Raw genomic sequence first — 12225 nt, 5'->3', positions numbered from 1 at the left:
GTTGGATCCACTTGAATCTGATGCCATTCTAGAGCAGTGAACAGATCTTCATATTCTTTTAGAAGGTCACTGTCATCAGCTGTCACTTCAAGTTCTCTTTTTTATCATGCCCAATGCTTGATATGTGGCTCTTAATATAGTGTTGCAGGTGCATCTCTTTATATGATTTGGAACTGAATTCTGTGGGTTTTTTTTTTTTTTTTTGTCCTTTATGCTCACAGGTCAGCAGTTTCTGGCCCAACAGCGACATCTAGTGTGTATGCAAGCAACTTGCAGGTAGATTTATTCAATTTCAACTTTATGGCCAGTGAGTTGAGAGTCTTTAATGTCAGAACATGCATTCTGCACCAGTGTACAGTTTAAATGTGACTTTCTTGTCTTTTATCTTGAGTTTCTCTGACTTCTCTCATTTTTTCTGACTTTTCAGCAATGGCTCTTGCCATCACGAACGGGTCCAATTTTTGTATCCAATTGTACCCAGTTCTTGGCGTACGTCCTTGTATTCACATATACATTACATCCTTATACATAGTCTACTAAAATACAGTCAAGGTATTTACAACAATCAGATAGTTATTTAATTATCGTGACAGGCACACATCCACCTTCTGCTATGTGAGGAAAGTTGCAACTGTTGAATGAATGAAGTCTCCAGCATTCCACACTTTTTCATTTGGTTAAGTAGTGAATAAAGTGAAATAAACATTATGTTAAAATAAGCTTTAAAATTAAAAATGATCTAACTACATAATATAATATTGTGCAAGTTGTGTTCAGACTGTAAAGCTACCTCAGTTCTTGGAATCGAAGGATGAAGTTATTTATCTGTTTACTTGCCCATCGCTCAGTAATCAGTGTAGTTTAGTACACACTGGTTTGTCAGTGATCAGTGTAGTTTAGCACGCACTGGTTTCTCAGTAATAGGCGTAGTTTAGCACACACTGGTTTGTCAGTGATCAGTGTAGTTTAGCACGCACTGGTTTGTCAGTAATCAGTGTAGTTTAGCACACACTGGTTTCTCAGTGATCAGTGTAGTTTAGTACACACTGGTTTCTCAGTGATCAGTGTAGTTTAGCACGCACTGGTTTGTCAGTGATCAGTGTAGTTTAGTATGTGCTGGTTTCTCAGTGATCAGTGTAGTTTAGCACACACTGGTTTCTCAGTGATCAGTGTAGTTTAGCACGGACTGGTTTCTCAGTGATCAGTGTAGTTTAGTACACACTGGTTTGTCAGTGATCAGTGTAGTTTAGTATGTGCTGGTTTCTCAGTGATCAGTGTAGTTTAGCACGCACTGGTTTCTCAGTGATCAGTGTAGTTTAGCACGCACTGGTTTCTCAGTGATCAGTGTAGTTTAGCACACACTGGTTTCTCAGTGATCAGTGTAGTTTAGCACACACTGGTTTCTCAGTGATCAGTGTAGTTTAGCACACACTGGTTTGTCAGTGATCAGTGTAGTTTAGCACGCACTGGTTTCTCAGTGATCAGTGTAGTTTAGCACGGACTGGTTTCTCAGTGATCAGTGTAGTTTAGCACACACTGGTTTCTCAGTGATCAGTGTAGTTTAGCACACACTGGTTTCTCAGTGATCAGTGTAGTTTAGCACACACTGGTTTCTCAGTGATCAGTGTAGTTTAGCACGGACTGGTTTCTCAGTGATCAGTGTAGTTTAGCACACACTGGTTTGTCAGTGATCAGTGTAGTTTAGCACGCACTGGTTTCTCAGTGATCAGTGTAGTTTAGCACGCACTGGTTTCTCAGTGTAGTTTAGTACGCACTGGTTTCTCAGTGATCAGTGTAGTTTAGTACGCACTGGTTTCTCAGTGATCAGTGTAGTTTAGCACGCACTGGTTTATCAGTGATCAGTGTAGTTTAGCACGCACTGGTTTCTCAGTGATCAGTGTAGTTTAGCACGGACTGGTTTCTCAGTGATCAGTGTAGTTTAGCACGCACTGGTTTCTCAGTGATCAGTGTAGTTTAGCACGGACTGGTTTCTCAGTGATCAGTGTAGTTTAGCACACACTGGTTTCTCAGTGATCAGTGTAGTTTAGCACACACTGGTTTCTCAGTGATCAGTGTAGTTTAGCACACACTGGTTTCTCAGTGATCAGTGTAGTTTAGCACACACTGGTTTGTCAGTGATCAGTGTAGTTTAGCACGGACTGGTTTCTCAGTGATCAGTGTAGTTTAGCACACACTGGTTTCTCAGTGATCAGTGTAGTTTAGCACGGACTGGTTTCTCAGTGATCAGTGTAGTTTAGTACACACTGGTTTCTCAGAGATCAGTGTAGTTTAGCACGGACTGGTTTCTCAGTGATCAGTGTAGTTTAGAATGCACTGGTTTCTCAGTGATCAGTGTAGTTTAGTACGCACTGGTTTCTCAGTGATCAGTGTAGTTTAGCACACACTGGTTTCTCAGTGATCAGTGTAGTTTAGTACGCACTGGTTTCTCAGTGATCAGTGTAGTTTAGCACGCACTGGTTTCTCAGTGATCAGTGTAGTTTAGCACGCACTGGTTTCTCAGTGATCAGTGTAGTTTAGCACACACTGGTTTCTCAGTGATCAGTGTAGTTTAGCACACACTGGTTTCTCAGTGATCAGTGTAGTTTAGCACACACTGGTTTGTCAGTGATCAGTGTAGTTTAGCACGCACTGGTTTCTCAGTGATCAGTGTAGTTTAGCACGGACTGGTTTCTCAGTGATCAGTGTAGTTTAGCACACACTGGTTTCTCAGTGATCAGTGTAGTTTAGCACACACTGGTTTCTCAGTGATCAGTGTAGTTTAGCACACACTGGTTTCTCAGTGTAGTTTAGCACGGACTGGTTTCTCAGTGATCAGTGTAGTTTAGCACACACTGGTTTGTCAGTGATCAGTGTAGTTTAGCACGCACTGGTTTCTCAGTGATCAGTGTAGTTTAGCACGCACTGGTTTCTCAGTGTAGTTTAGTACGCACTGGTTTCTCAGTGATCAGTGTAGTTTAGTACGCACTGGTTTATCAGTGATCAGTGTAGTTTAGCACGCACTGGTTTCTCAGTGATCAGTGTAGTTTAGCACGGACTGGTTTCTCAGTGATCAGTGTAGTTTAGCACACACTGGTTTCTCAGTGATCAGTGTAGTTTAGCACACACTGGTTTCTCAGTGATCAGTGTAGTTTAGCACGCACTGGTTTCTCAGTGATCAGTGTAGTTTAGCACGCACTGGTTTCTCAGTGATCAGTGTAGTTTAGCACACACTGGTTTCTCAGTGATCAGTGTAGTTTAGCACACACTGGTTTCTCAGTGATCAGTGTAGTTTAGCACGCACTGGTTTCTCAGTGATCAGTGTAGTTTAGCACGGACTGGTTTCTCAGTGATCAGTGTAGTTTAGCACACACTGGTTTCTCAGTGATCAGTGTAGTTTAGCACACACTGGTTTCTCAGTGATCAGTGTAGTTTAGTACGCACTGGTTTCTCAGTGATCAGTGTAGTTTAGTACGCACTGGTTTCTCAGTGATCAGTGTAGTTTAGCACGCACTGGTTTCTCAGTGATCAGTGTAGTTTAGTACACACTGGTTTATCAGTGATCAGTGTAGTTTAGCACGCACTGGTTTCTCAGTGATCAGTGTAGTTTAGCACGGACTGGTTTCTCAGTGATCAGTGTAGTTTAGCACGGACTAGTTTCTCAGTGATCAGTGTAGTTTAGCACACACTGGTTTCTCAGTGATCAGTGTAGTTTAGCACGGACTGGTTTCTCAGTGATCAGTGTAGTTTAGCACACACTGGTTTCTCAGTGATCAGTGTAGTTTAGCACGCACTGGTTTCTCAGTGATCAGTGTAGTTTAGCACGGACTGGTTTCTCAGTGATCAGTGTAGTTTAGCACGCACTGGTTTCTCAGTGATCAGTGTAGTTTAGCACGGACTGGTTTCTCAGTGATCAGTGTAGTTTAGCACGCACTGGTTTCTCAGTGATCAGTGTAGTTTAGCACACACTGGTTTCTCAGTGATCAGTGTAGTTTAGCACACACTGGTTTCTCAGTAATAGGTGTAGTTTAGCACACACTGGTTTGTCAGTGATCAGTGTAGTTTAGTACGCGCTGGTTTCTCAGTGATCAGTGTAGTTTAGCACACACTGGTTTCTCAGTGATCGTTGTAGTTTAGTATGCACTGGTTTCTCAGTGATCAGTGTAGTTTAGTACACACTGGTTTCTCAGTGATCGTTGTAGTTTAGTATGCACTGGTTTCTCAGTGATCAGTGTAGTTTAGCACGCACTGGTTTCTCAGTGATCAGTGTAGTTTAGTACACACTGGTTTGTCAGTGATCGTTGTAGTTTAGTATGCACTGGTTTCTCAGTGATCAGTGTAGTTTAGTACACACTGGTTTCTCAGTGATCAGTGTAGTTTAGTACGGACTGGTTTCTCAGTGATCAGTGTAGTTTAGTACACACTGGTTTCTCAGTGATCAGTGTAGTTTAGCACGCACTAGTTTCTCAGTGATCAGTGTAGTTTAGTACATGCTGGTTTCTCAGTGATCAGTGTAGTTTAGTACACACTGGTTTCTCAGTGATCAGTGTAGTTTAGTACACACTGGTTTCTCAGTGATCAGTGTAGTTTAGCACACACTGGTTTCTCAGTGATCAGTGTAGTTTAGTACACACTGGTTTCTCAGTGATCAGTGTAGTTTAGCACACACTGGTTTCTCAGTGATCAGTGTAGTTTAGTACACACTGGTTTCTCAGTGATCAGTGTAGGTTAGTACACACTGGTTTCTCAGTGATCAGTGTAGGTTAGTACACACTGGTTTCTCAGTGATCAGTGTAGTTTAGTACACACTGGTTTCTCAGTGATCAGTGTAGGTTAGTACACACTGGTTTCTCAGTGATCAGTGTAGGTTAGCACACACTGGTTTCTCAGTGATCAGTGTAGTTTAGTACACACTGGTCTCCAGTAGCAGCAGCAGCTCGTCATGTGAGTGTTGTTGAGGCGGCTCGAGCTCTGGGCTGATGTTCAGTCATCATGGGTTGTTGCTGGACGCATCTGCTCGGAGGATCATACGAACCTCTGATTATTTATGATGTTTTAATGGAGAAATGTCCCAGGAATTAAGGATTGGTTTTTGTCAACTTTCGCTTTTTCTAATTCGCGCTTTCAGCAACACTTTTAACAGCGGCTTCACTCAACTTCACATGCTAACCGAGGCTAACTCAAATCATTGCCAGATTTCTCTGAATCTTCAGGAGGTTTATGATGGGATTTTTACGTTATTTCATTTCAGATTTATATTTTACTTTATTTTAAGGGCACACGTGAATACATGAAGTTTTCATTTCCGGAAATCAGAGTTTAATATGAATTCCTCAGTGGATTTATCGCTGAAGAAAGCGCTGAAAACTCCTCCGACACGACGAACTGCTGAGGTAAAAACACCCACAGAAATACTTTATCGGAGCAGACATGACTGAAAGAAACACTTTATAATGTCAATAACTTAATTACATGCGCCAATTTCTCATATATCATCACAATGAAAGCTTATTAGTTTCGATTCAGGACTCATTCAGTAGTTCGCCGCAAAGATTCATGAACTAGTGTTAATACAGATTGGACAATAAATATGTGTCTGGAGTAGTTTTAGTTTTAGGCTAATTGTTTGGTTTGGGTCCCTAAGTGATGTTTTTTATTCTTTATGATTTGACAGATGTTCAACTAGTCTACAGACTGATTCCTCGGTGAAGTACAGTAGTAAAATCAGTAAACTCTTGCTCACAGTGAAAATATTTCAAAGAAGTTTCATTCAAGTTTCAGCTCAAGACATTTATTAATAACAGAAATCACTGTAAGTCATTCCAGCGGTGCAGCCGAACAGTTTAAGATGCGGGCTGTGTCTCATATCCTAGTGAGCTGACTGACTAGACAGCGTTTCTGGGCCTGACCGTCTAGAAACCTAGTGCTTATAGAGAAAGTTATTATAATCGCAAAACTATGCCAATTTTGACAGCATTTAGGGGCTAAAATGCTGCTCAGTAGATTTGGGGACACATCCTAATATTGTTTGTCGAATACTTATATGTATACATATATACTTATATATATATATATATATATGCAGATGTTTGGAGGGAAGACTGTTTTTATGCTGGTATTGGCGGGCATGCAGTCCATGACAGTGTTGCCATGACCTCTTTCTAGTGTGTGTAAACTGTAGGGTGAGATGCACATCTGGATCAAAGCTGAAGAAACAGCTGAGCAACACTGCACAGACTATTTCTGTGGTTTTTAAGAAGACAACAGTAAATCTGGAGTAAATCTGGGTCATGGTATCAAAAACCTGCTATAAGTTTGACCCAAGACCTCTTAAATATCTGTGGAAGCTTGTTTCCACCACTGAATAAAAAATAAAAAATTATAAAATAATTGTGGATATTTATCTCGCCATTCTGACTTATTTTCTTTGCAATTGCGAGTTTACGACTCGCTATTCTAACCCACAATTGCGAGTAATAAGATATAAACTCTGAGAAATTTTGAGGAAAAAAGTATTTTTTCCCCCTCAGAATTGGACTTTATTTCACATTTCTGAGAAAAAAGTCAGAATTGCGAGATATAAACTCACTAGAGATGCACCGATTGCAATTTTCTTGGCCGATTCTGATTTCCAATTTTTTTGTTAGTGTGATCTGCTGATACTGATTTTTGCCGATTCCGATTTATTTATTTTTCTAAGAACTATAATTGTCAGCATATACAAACAAAAATCTATGTTTCTTCAACAGTTTTATTTTCATAAAAAACAAAACAAAAAAACACACAAGTAAAAAGTCAGTAATAAAATAAGAGCAAATAAACAAATTGCAAACAAGAGTATAATTAAATGCAATAGAATAAAGAGAGCTATGAAATAAATGTTTTCATGTGTTTCAGAAATACTACAGAAGTTAAAGTAATCATGTAAAATAACACTGGATAGTCTTCATTGTAAAATTAAATACAGATTAATGCTTACAATTAAAGTTATAATACTTCAAGATCAAAGAGCAGAAAGTGATTTTCTTTGTCTTTTGTTCTTTGATTAACATGACAGACAGCAGCAGGAATATTGGACTGCTGTCACTTTAAGAGTTATTGCACAAACCCAATATACTGTTACAAAGCATGTGTTCTCTTTCTCAACTATTTAATGTTCCCAAACTCGCCAAGATGAGCATTTTGACACAATTTTGTATGTATTTGGCTGTTCAAGCGCAGTAAGCCACTCATTTTGATACTTGTGACTCACAAGCTGTTTAAGACTGAGAAGCGGCTTGTGCGCGTCACTTATATAGATCAGTGGTGCGTGTGCTTTTGGTGTGAGCGTGAAACCTGTGGGAATGACTAAAATTATGTGCAATACAAGCACCATTTAACCGGAGCGAATGAGACGAGTGAGAGAGGAGGCGGGTGTGTGTCACTTTGCCATCGGAGAGAAGATAGCAAGAATGCGCAGCTGACTTTATAGCCTGTGCTGCTGGCAACAAAACGGATCTGCTCCGAATCTGTAATATGTGAGACTGACCGGCCGGTCACTGATCCTGGCTGATCATGAGGGAAATCGATTGATTCCGGTCCCTGGCCGATCGATCGGTGCATCTCTAAGTCAGTATTGAGAGGAAAAAGTCAGAATTGTGAGGGAACAAAGTCAGAATTGTGAGGAGAAAAAAGTCAGAATTGCGAGGAGAAAAAAGTCAGAATTGCGAGGAGAAAAAGTCAGAATTGTGAGGAGAAAAAGTCCGAATTGTGAGGAGAAAAAAGTCCGAATTGTGAGGAGAAAAAGTCAGAATTGCGAGGAGAAAAAGTCAGAATTGTGAGGAGAAAAAGTCAGAATTGTGAGGAGAAAAAAGTCAGAATTGTGAGGAGAAAAAAGTCCGAATTGTGAGGAGAAAAAAGTCCGAATTGCCAGGAGAAAAAAGTCAGAATTGCCAGGAGAAAAAAGTCAGAATTGCCAGGAGAAAAAGTCAGAATTGCGAGGAGAAAAAAGTCAGAATTGTGAGGAGAAAAAGTCAGAATTGTGAGGAGAAAAAAGTCCGAATTGTGAGGAGAAAAAAGTCAGAATTGCCAGGAGAAAAAAGTCAGAATTGCCAGGAGAAAAAAGTCAGAATTGCGAGGAGAAAAAGTCAGAATTGTGAGGAGAAAAAGTCAGAATTGTGAGGAGAAAAAGTCAGAATTGTGAGGAGAAAAAAGTCAGAATTGTGAGGAGAAAAAGTCAGAATTGTGAGGAGAAAAAAGTCAGAATTGCCAGGAGAAAAAAGTCAGAATTGCGAGGAGAAAAAGTCAGAATTGTGAGGAGAAAAAGTCAGAATTGCGAGGAGAAAAAGTCAGAATTGTGAGGAGAAAAAAGTCAGAATTGTGAGGAGAAAAAGTCAGAATTGTGAGGAGAAAAAGTCAGAATTGTGAGGAGAAAAAAGTCAGAATTGTGAGGAGAAAAAGTCAGAATTGTGAGGGGAAAAAAGTCAGAATTGTGAGGAGAAAAAAAAGTCAGAATTGTGAGGAGAAAAAAGTCAGAATTGTGAGGAGAAAAAGTCAGAATTGTGAGGAGAAAAAGTCAGAATTGTGAGGAGAAAAAGTCCGAATTGTGAGGAGAAAAAGTCCGAATTGTGAGGAGAAAAAAGTCAGAATTGTGAGGAGAAAAAGTCAGAATTGCGAGGAGAAAAAGTCCGAATTGCGAGGAGAAAAAGTCCGAATTGCGAGGAGAAAAAGTCCGAATTGTGAGGAGAAAAAGTCCGAATTGTGAGGAGAAAAAGTCAGAATTGTGAGGAGAAAAAAGTCAGAATTGCGAGGAGAAAAAAGTCAGAATTGTGAGGAGAAAAAGTCAGAATTGTGAAATAAAAAGTTGCAGCTATCTTTTGAATTGTTTTATTTCATGGCAGAAACAAGCTTCCATAAATGTCAGTTCAAAGTGCAAAGGTTGGTTTTATTGCAGGACTCATCAATTACTTTTTCGTTGTCGTTGTTTGTCCGGTCACTCATCCGTGTTAACCAGCTAGATAACATGATCTCGGTGACATCGGCAGGATTCGCAACAAGAAGAATGACAGAGAATCATAGGTTTGCGTTTGCGTGGCATGAAAAGCAATTTTCAGTGGAAACAAAAGTGCAAGTGACTGTGAGCAGGCCAAAGTCTATGCCACGTTGTTCCCGGGCCAGTTATTGTCAAGCACTGTATTGTAATGGTTTGATGGAGCAGGACACTTTCAAACCCTTTAGGTTCATCTGTGCTTCATTGAGATCTGTCTGCTGGGTCATTTCCAGCAGTGTGAGAGGGTCTGACAGGACCTGTCGTCCTTCCACAGATCAGTGTGTGTGTGTGTGTGTGTTTACAGATACTGCGCGTCGCTCCAGGTGTGGGCGGTGATCAGACTAACAAACACAAACTGCACCAGCTCTCGTTGCTCTGATAGCACGTTTCCAGATGGGTGTGTCGAGCATTACGTAAGAGAGTAAAACAAATATTCCCTGTCTTAATTTCCATAGCATTATGCCGCCCACCTCGTCTCTCAAGCTGCTTTGCCTGGTGGGAGTTTGATGGTGCGCTCAGATGTGGTGAACTGCTGAAGAAATGAGTACAGACTCAAAACAGACGAATGAAGTCTTCAACATCCAGCAGCCGGCTGCACAAAACCCCTTAATGTCAGGAAAGCCTTAGCGATCATTCGATCATAATTATAACTGAGGGCTTTCTCATTTTGTGCAGATATTTCAAAACAAAGGTTTTTGTGAGTGTTCATTTGAACTAGTTTTTTATTAATAATATAGACGGATTCGCTCCATTCATTTTATGTTAGACGATATTTCTCAATGGTCAATATTTCAGTCTTGGTCAAAATGAAAACGGCATTCACAACCAGTCCATTATCCAGCCACACCTTCTTCTGAAGTTGCAAACATGAACGAACACAAATCCACAACACATTCAGAGCGATCAAGCGTTTAACCGAACACAACCTGAGAGTGATGCGCTGCAGCTTGATCAATTGACGGATTCATCTGAGAGAGACTGAAGGTGTTTTGGGTTCATGTTGAATGAGTTATGGATCACTTCACCGTTCTGAATCTGAGACTGAACGCTGTCTGTTTGTCCTCTTGAGCCCGGCGGGGACGCTCAGAAACCCCATCAGCCCATTAGTCATTCTGTTTGAGCGGCCCACACCCGTTGAGCTCCTGACCTCATGAACGCAGTACACGCTTTATTCTTAATTAACATCACTGAATCCATCTGATGTTGGTTTCGCTGTTTATTCACACTTCTTACTTAACTAGGTCAGTCTCAGGGTCTCTTAACTAGTCCTGCAACTGGTAAACTGATGACAATTTAGTAAAGTTTGTTCATTTACTAATTGTCACCCGTGGAATTATTTAACTGAGTGAAGAATGATCCCGTGCTCCATTTCAGGACCGTTGCTGCACTGAATGTGACGATCTGACCGGATGTGAAGAATTAAACGTGACTTTTCTTACTGCTGCCCTTCAATAGAGTAACTAACAAATATTCACTCAATGCTAAGGATTTTTTCTACTGGCATGATTGGGGAAGTGGTTAAAATTGCCCTTGCCCTGCCAAACACACACACACGCACATACATACACACACACACACACACACACACACACACACACACACGCACACACACACGTGACACATGGGATAACAGTGATGTCTCATATTCACCATGTTTAAAGCTCAATGGCTGTCATAAAGATGAAAAACTACATTAGAATTTTTAATTTAAATGTTACTAATATTCAAAATTTCAGTTGAAAGGTACTGGTTTGTCTCCTAAATCCACAAGAGGGCGCAGTGAGCATCTGTAAACCAAATAAAGCAATGAAACAACATGATTGTCTGTTATAAAAGTCCATAAAATGTTAAAGCAATGTTTATAAAACAAATATAGTTTCTTAAAGGGATAGTTCACCCAAAAATGAAAATTTGATGTTTATCCAAGATGTAGGTGACTTTGTTTCTTCAGTAGAACACAATTGATGATTTTTAACTCCAACCGTTGCAGGTCTGTCAGTCGTATAATGCATGTCAATGGGAACACAATCTATAAGAGTAAAAAAAACATGCACAGACAAATCCAAATTAAACCCTGCGGCTCGTGACGACACATTGATGTCCTAAGACACGAAACGATCGGTTTGTGTGAGAAACCGAACAGTATTTATATCATTTTTTACCTCTAATACACCTCTATGTCCAACTGCCTTGAGCACGGCATCCGGCGCGTGAGGTGTGTACGCGCTCTGGCGTAGTTTAAAGGATTAGTCCACTTTCAAATAAAATGATATAAATGATATAAATACTGTTCGGTTTCTCACACAAACCGATCGTTTCGTGTCTTAGGACATCAATGTGTCGTCACGAGCCGCAGGGTTTAATTTGGATTTGTCTGTGCATGTTTTTTTTACTCTTATAGATGGAGTTCCCATTGACATGCATTATAAGACTGACAGACTGCAACGGTTGGAGTTAAAAATCATCATTTGTGTTCTACTGAAGAAACAAAGTCACCTACATCTTGGATGCCCTGGGGGTAAGCAGATAAACATAAAATTTTCATTTTTGGATGAATTATCCCTTTAAATTGCATAAACAAAAGAGTTTATTTTTATGCATAGGCTCTCAGGCCAGTTCTGAATACATTAAATCATATTAGTAATATGAGAAAGTAAACGATTTAGCAGACAGTGTTAAATATTTTGTAAACCAATTTAAACTATTTATATGACTATTATGTAGACACAAAATATCAAAACGTTTGCCTCCCACACTCCAGAAACCAGTGAAGTGCCACTCAGCATGTTTTTAGGCCTCGATAAACTCAGTTCTTTTTTTCGTTCTTCGCTTAGAGGTAAAGTTTGAACTACTTGACCAGTGATATACTGTTAGTGAACATCCAGACGCCACCCACCCTACTGAGAGCGACATTTAGATGAACATGTAATTGGGCGCGGTTTGTTTTTCATGTTCACGGGTTGAAGCGACCTCAAATAACGTGGAATTTACCCCCTGAAATGCAAATTTTACCAGGGGAACCCCGCCAAAAATGCTAATTTTACCGCTTGGAACGCAATTTTTACTGGGGGACCCCCAAATATTGCCCCTTACTGGAAAAGTTCATTTCTGACCCTGGTGTCAGTGTCAGTTTTGATTCGAATTACAACTTTGTTTTCTACTATAAAGCGGCTCTCCAGTGTGTTCATGTTTTTACTCTT

The 12225-nt window shown here is 40.2% G+C and overlaps 1 protein-coding gene across 8 annotated transcripts in view; it reads left to right on the top strand.

Moving 5' to 3' along the window:
- Positions 1-4935: 4935 nt before the first annotated feature.
- The window catches only part of rapgef6 (Rap guanine nucleotide exchange factor (GEF) 6), a 101853-nt gene continuing 94563 nt past the window's right edge, over positions 4936-12225 (top strand). For 6 of the 8 annotated variants that reach the window (XM_051876999.1, XM_051876995.1, XM_051876996.1 and 3 more), the window contains exon 1: positions 4939-5390. In XM_051876999.1, coding sequence (XP_051732959.1) covers positions 5322-5390 — 69 coding nt within the window. In that variant the 5' untranslated portion in view covers positions 4939-5321. Of the gene's footprint in view, positions 5391-12225 lie in introns of all 8 variants that reach the window. The other 2 variants (XM_051877008.1, XM_051876997.1) reach the window with 2 other exon arrangements.

The sequence above is a fragment of the Ctenopharyngodon idella genome, chromosome 21 (assembly GCF_019924925.1).
Source record: "Ctenopharyngodon idella isolate HZGC_01 chromosome 21, HZGC01, whole genome shotgun sequence".
Lineage (NCBI taxonomy): Eukaryota > Metazoa > Chordata > Actinopteri > Cypriniformes > Xenocyprididae > Ctenopharyngodon > Ctenopharyngodon idella.
This window is presented reverse-complemented; position numbering and strand designations above follow the sequence as displayed.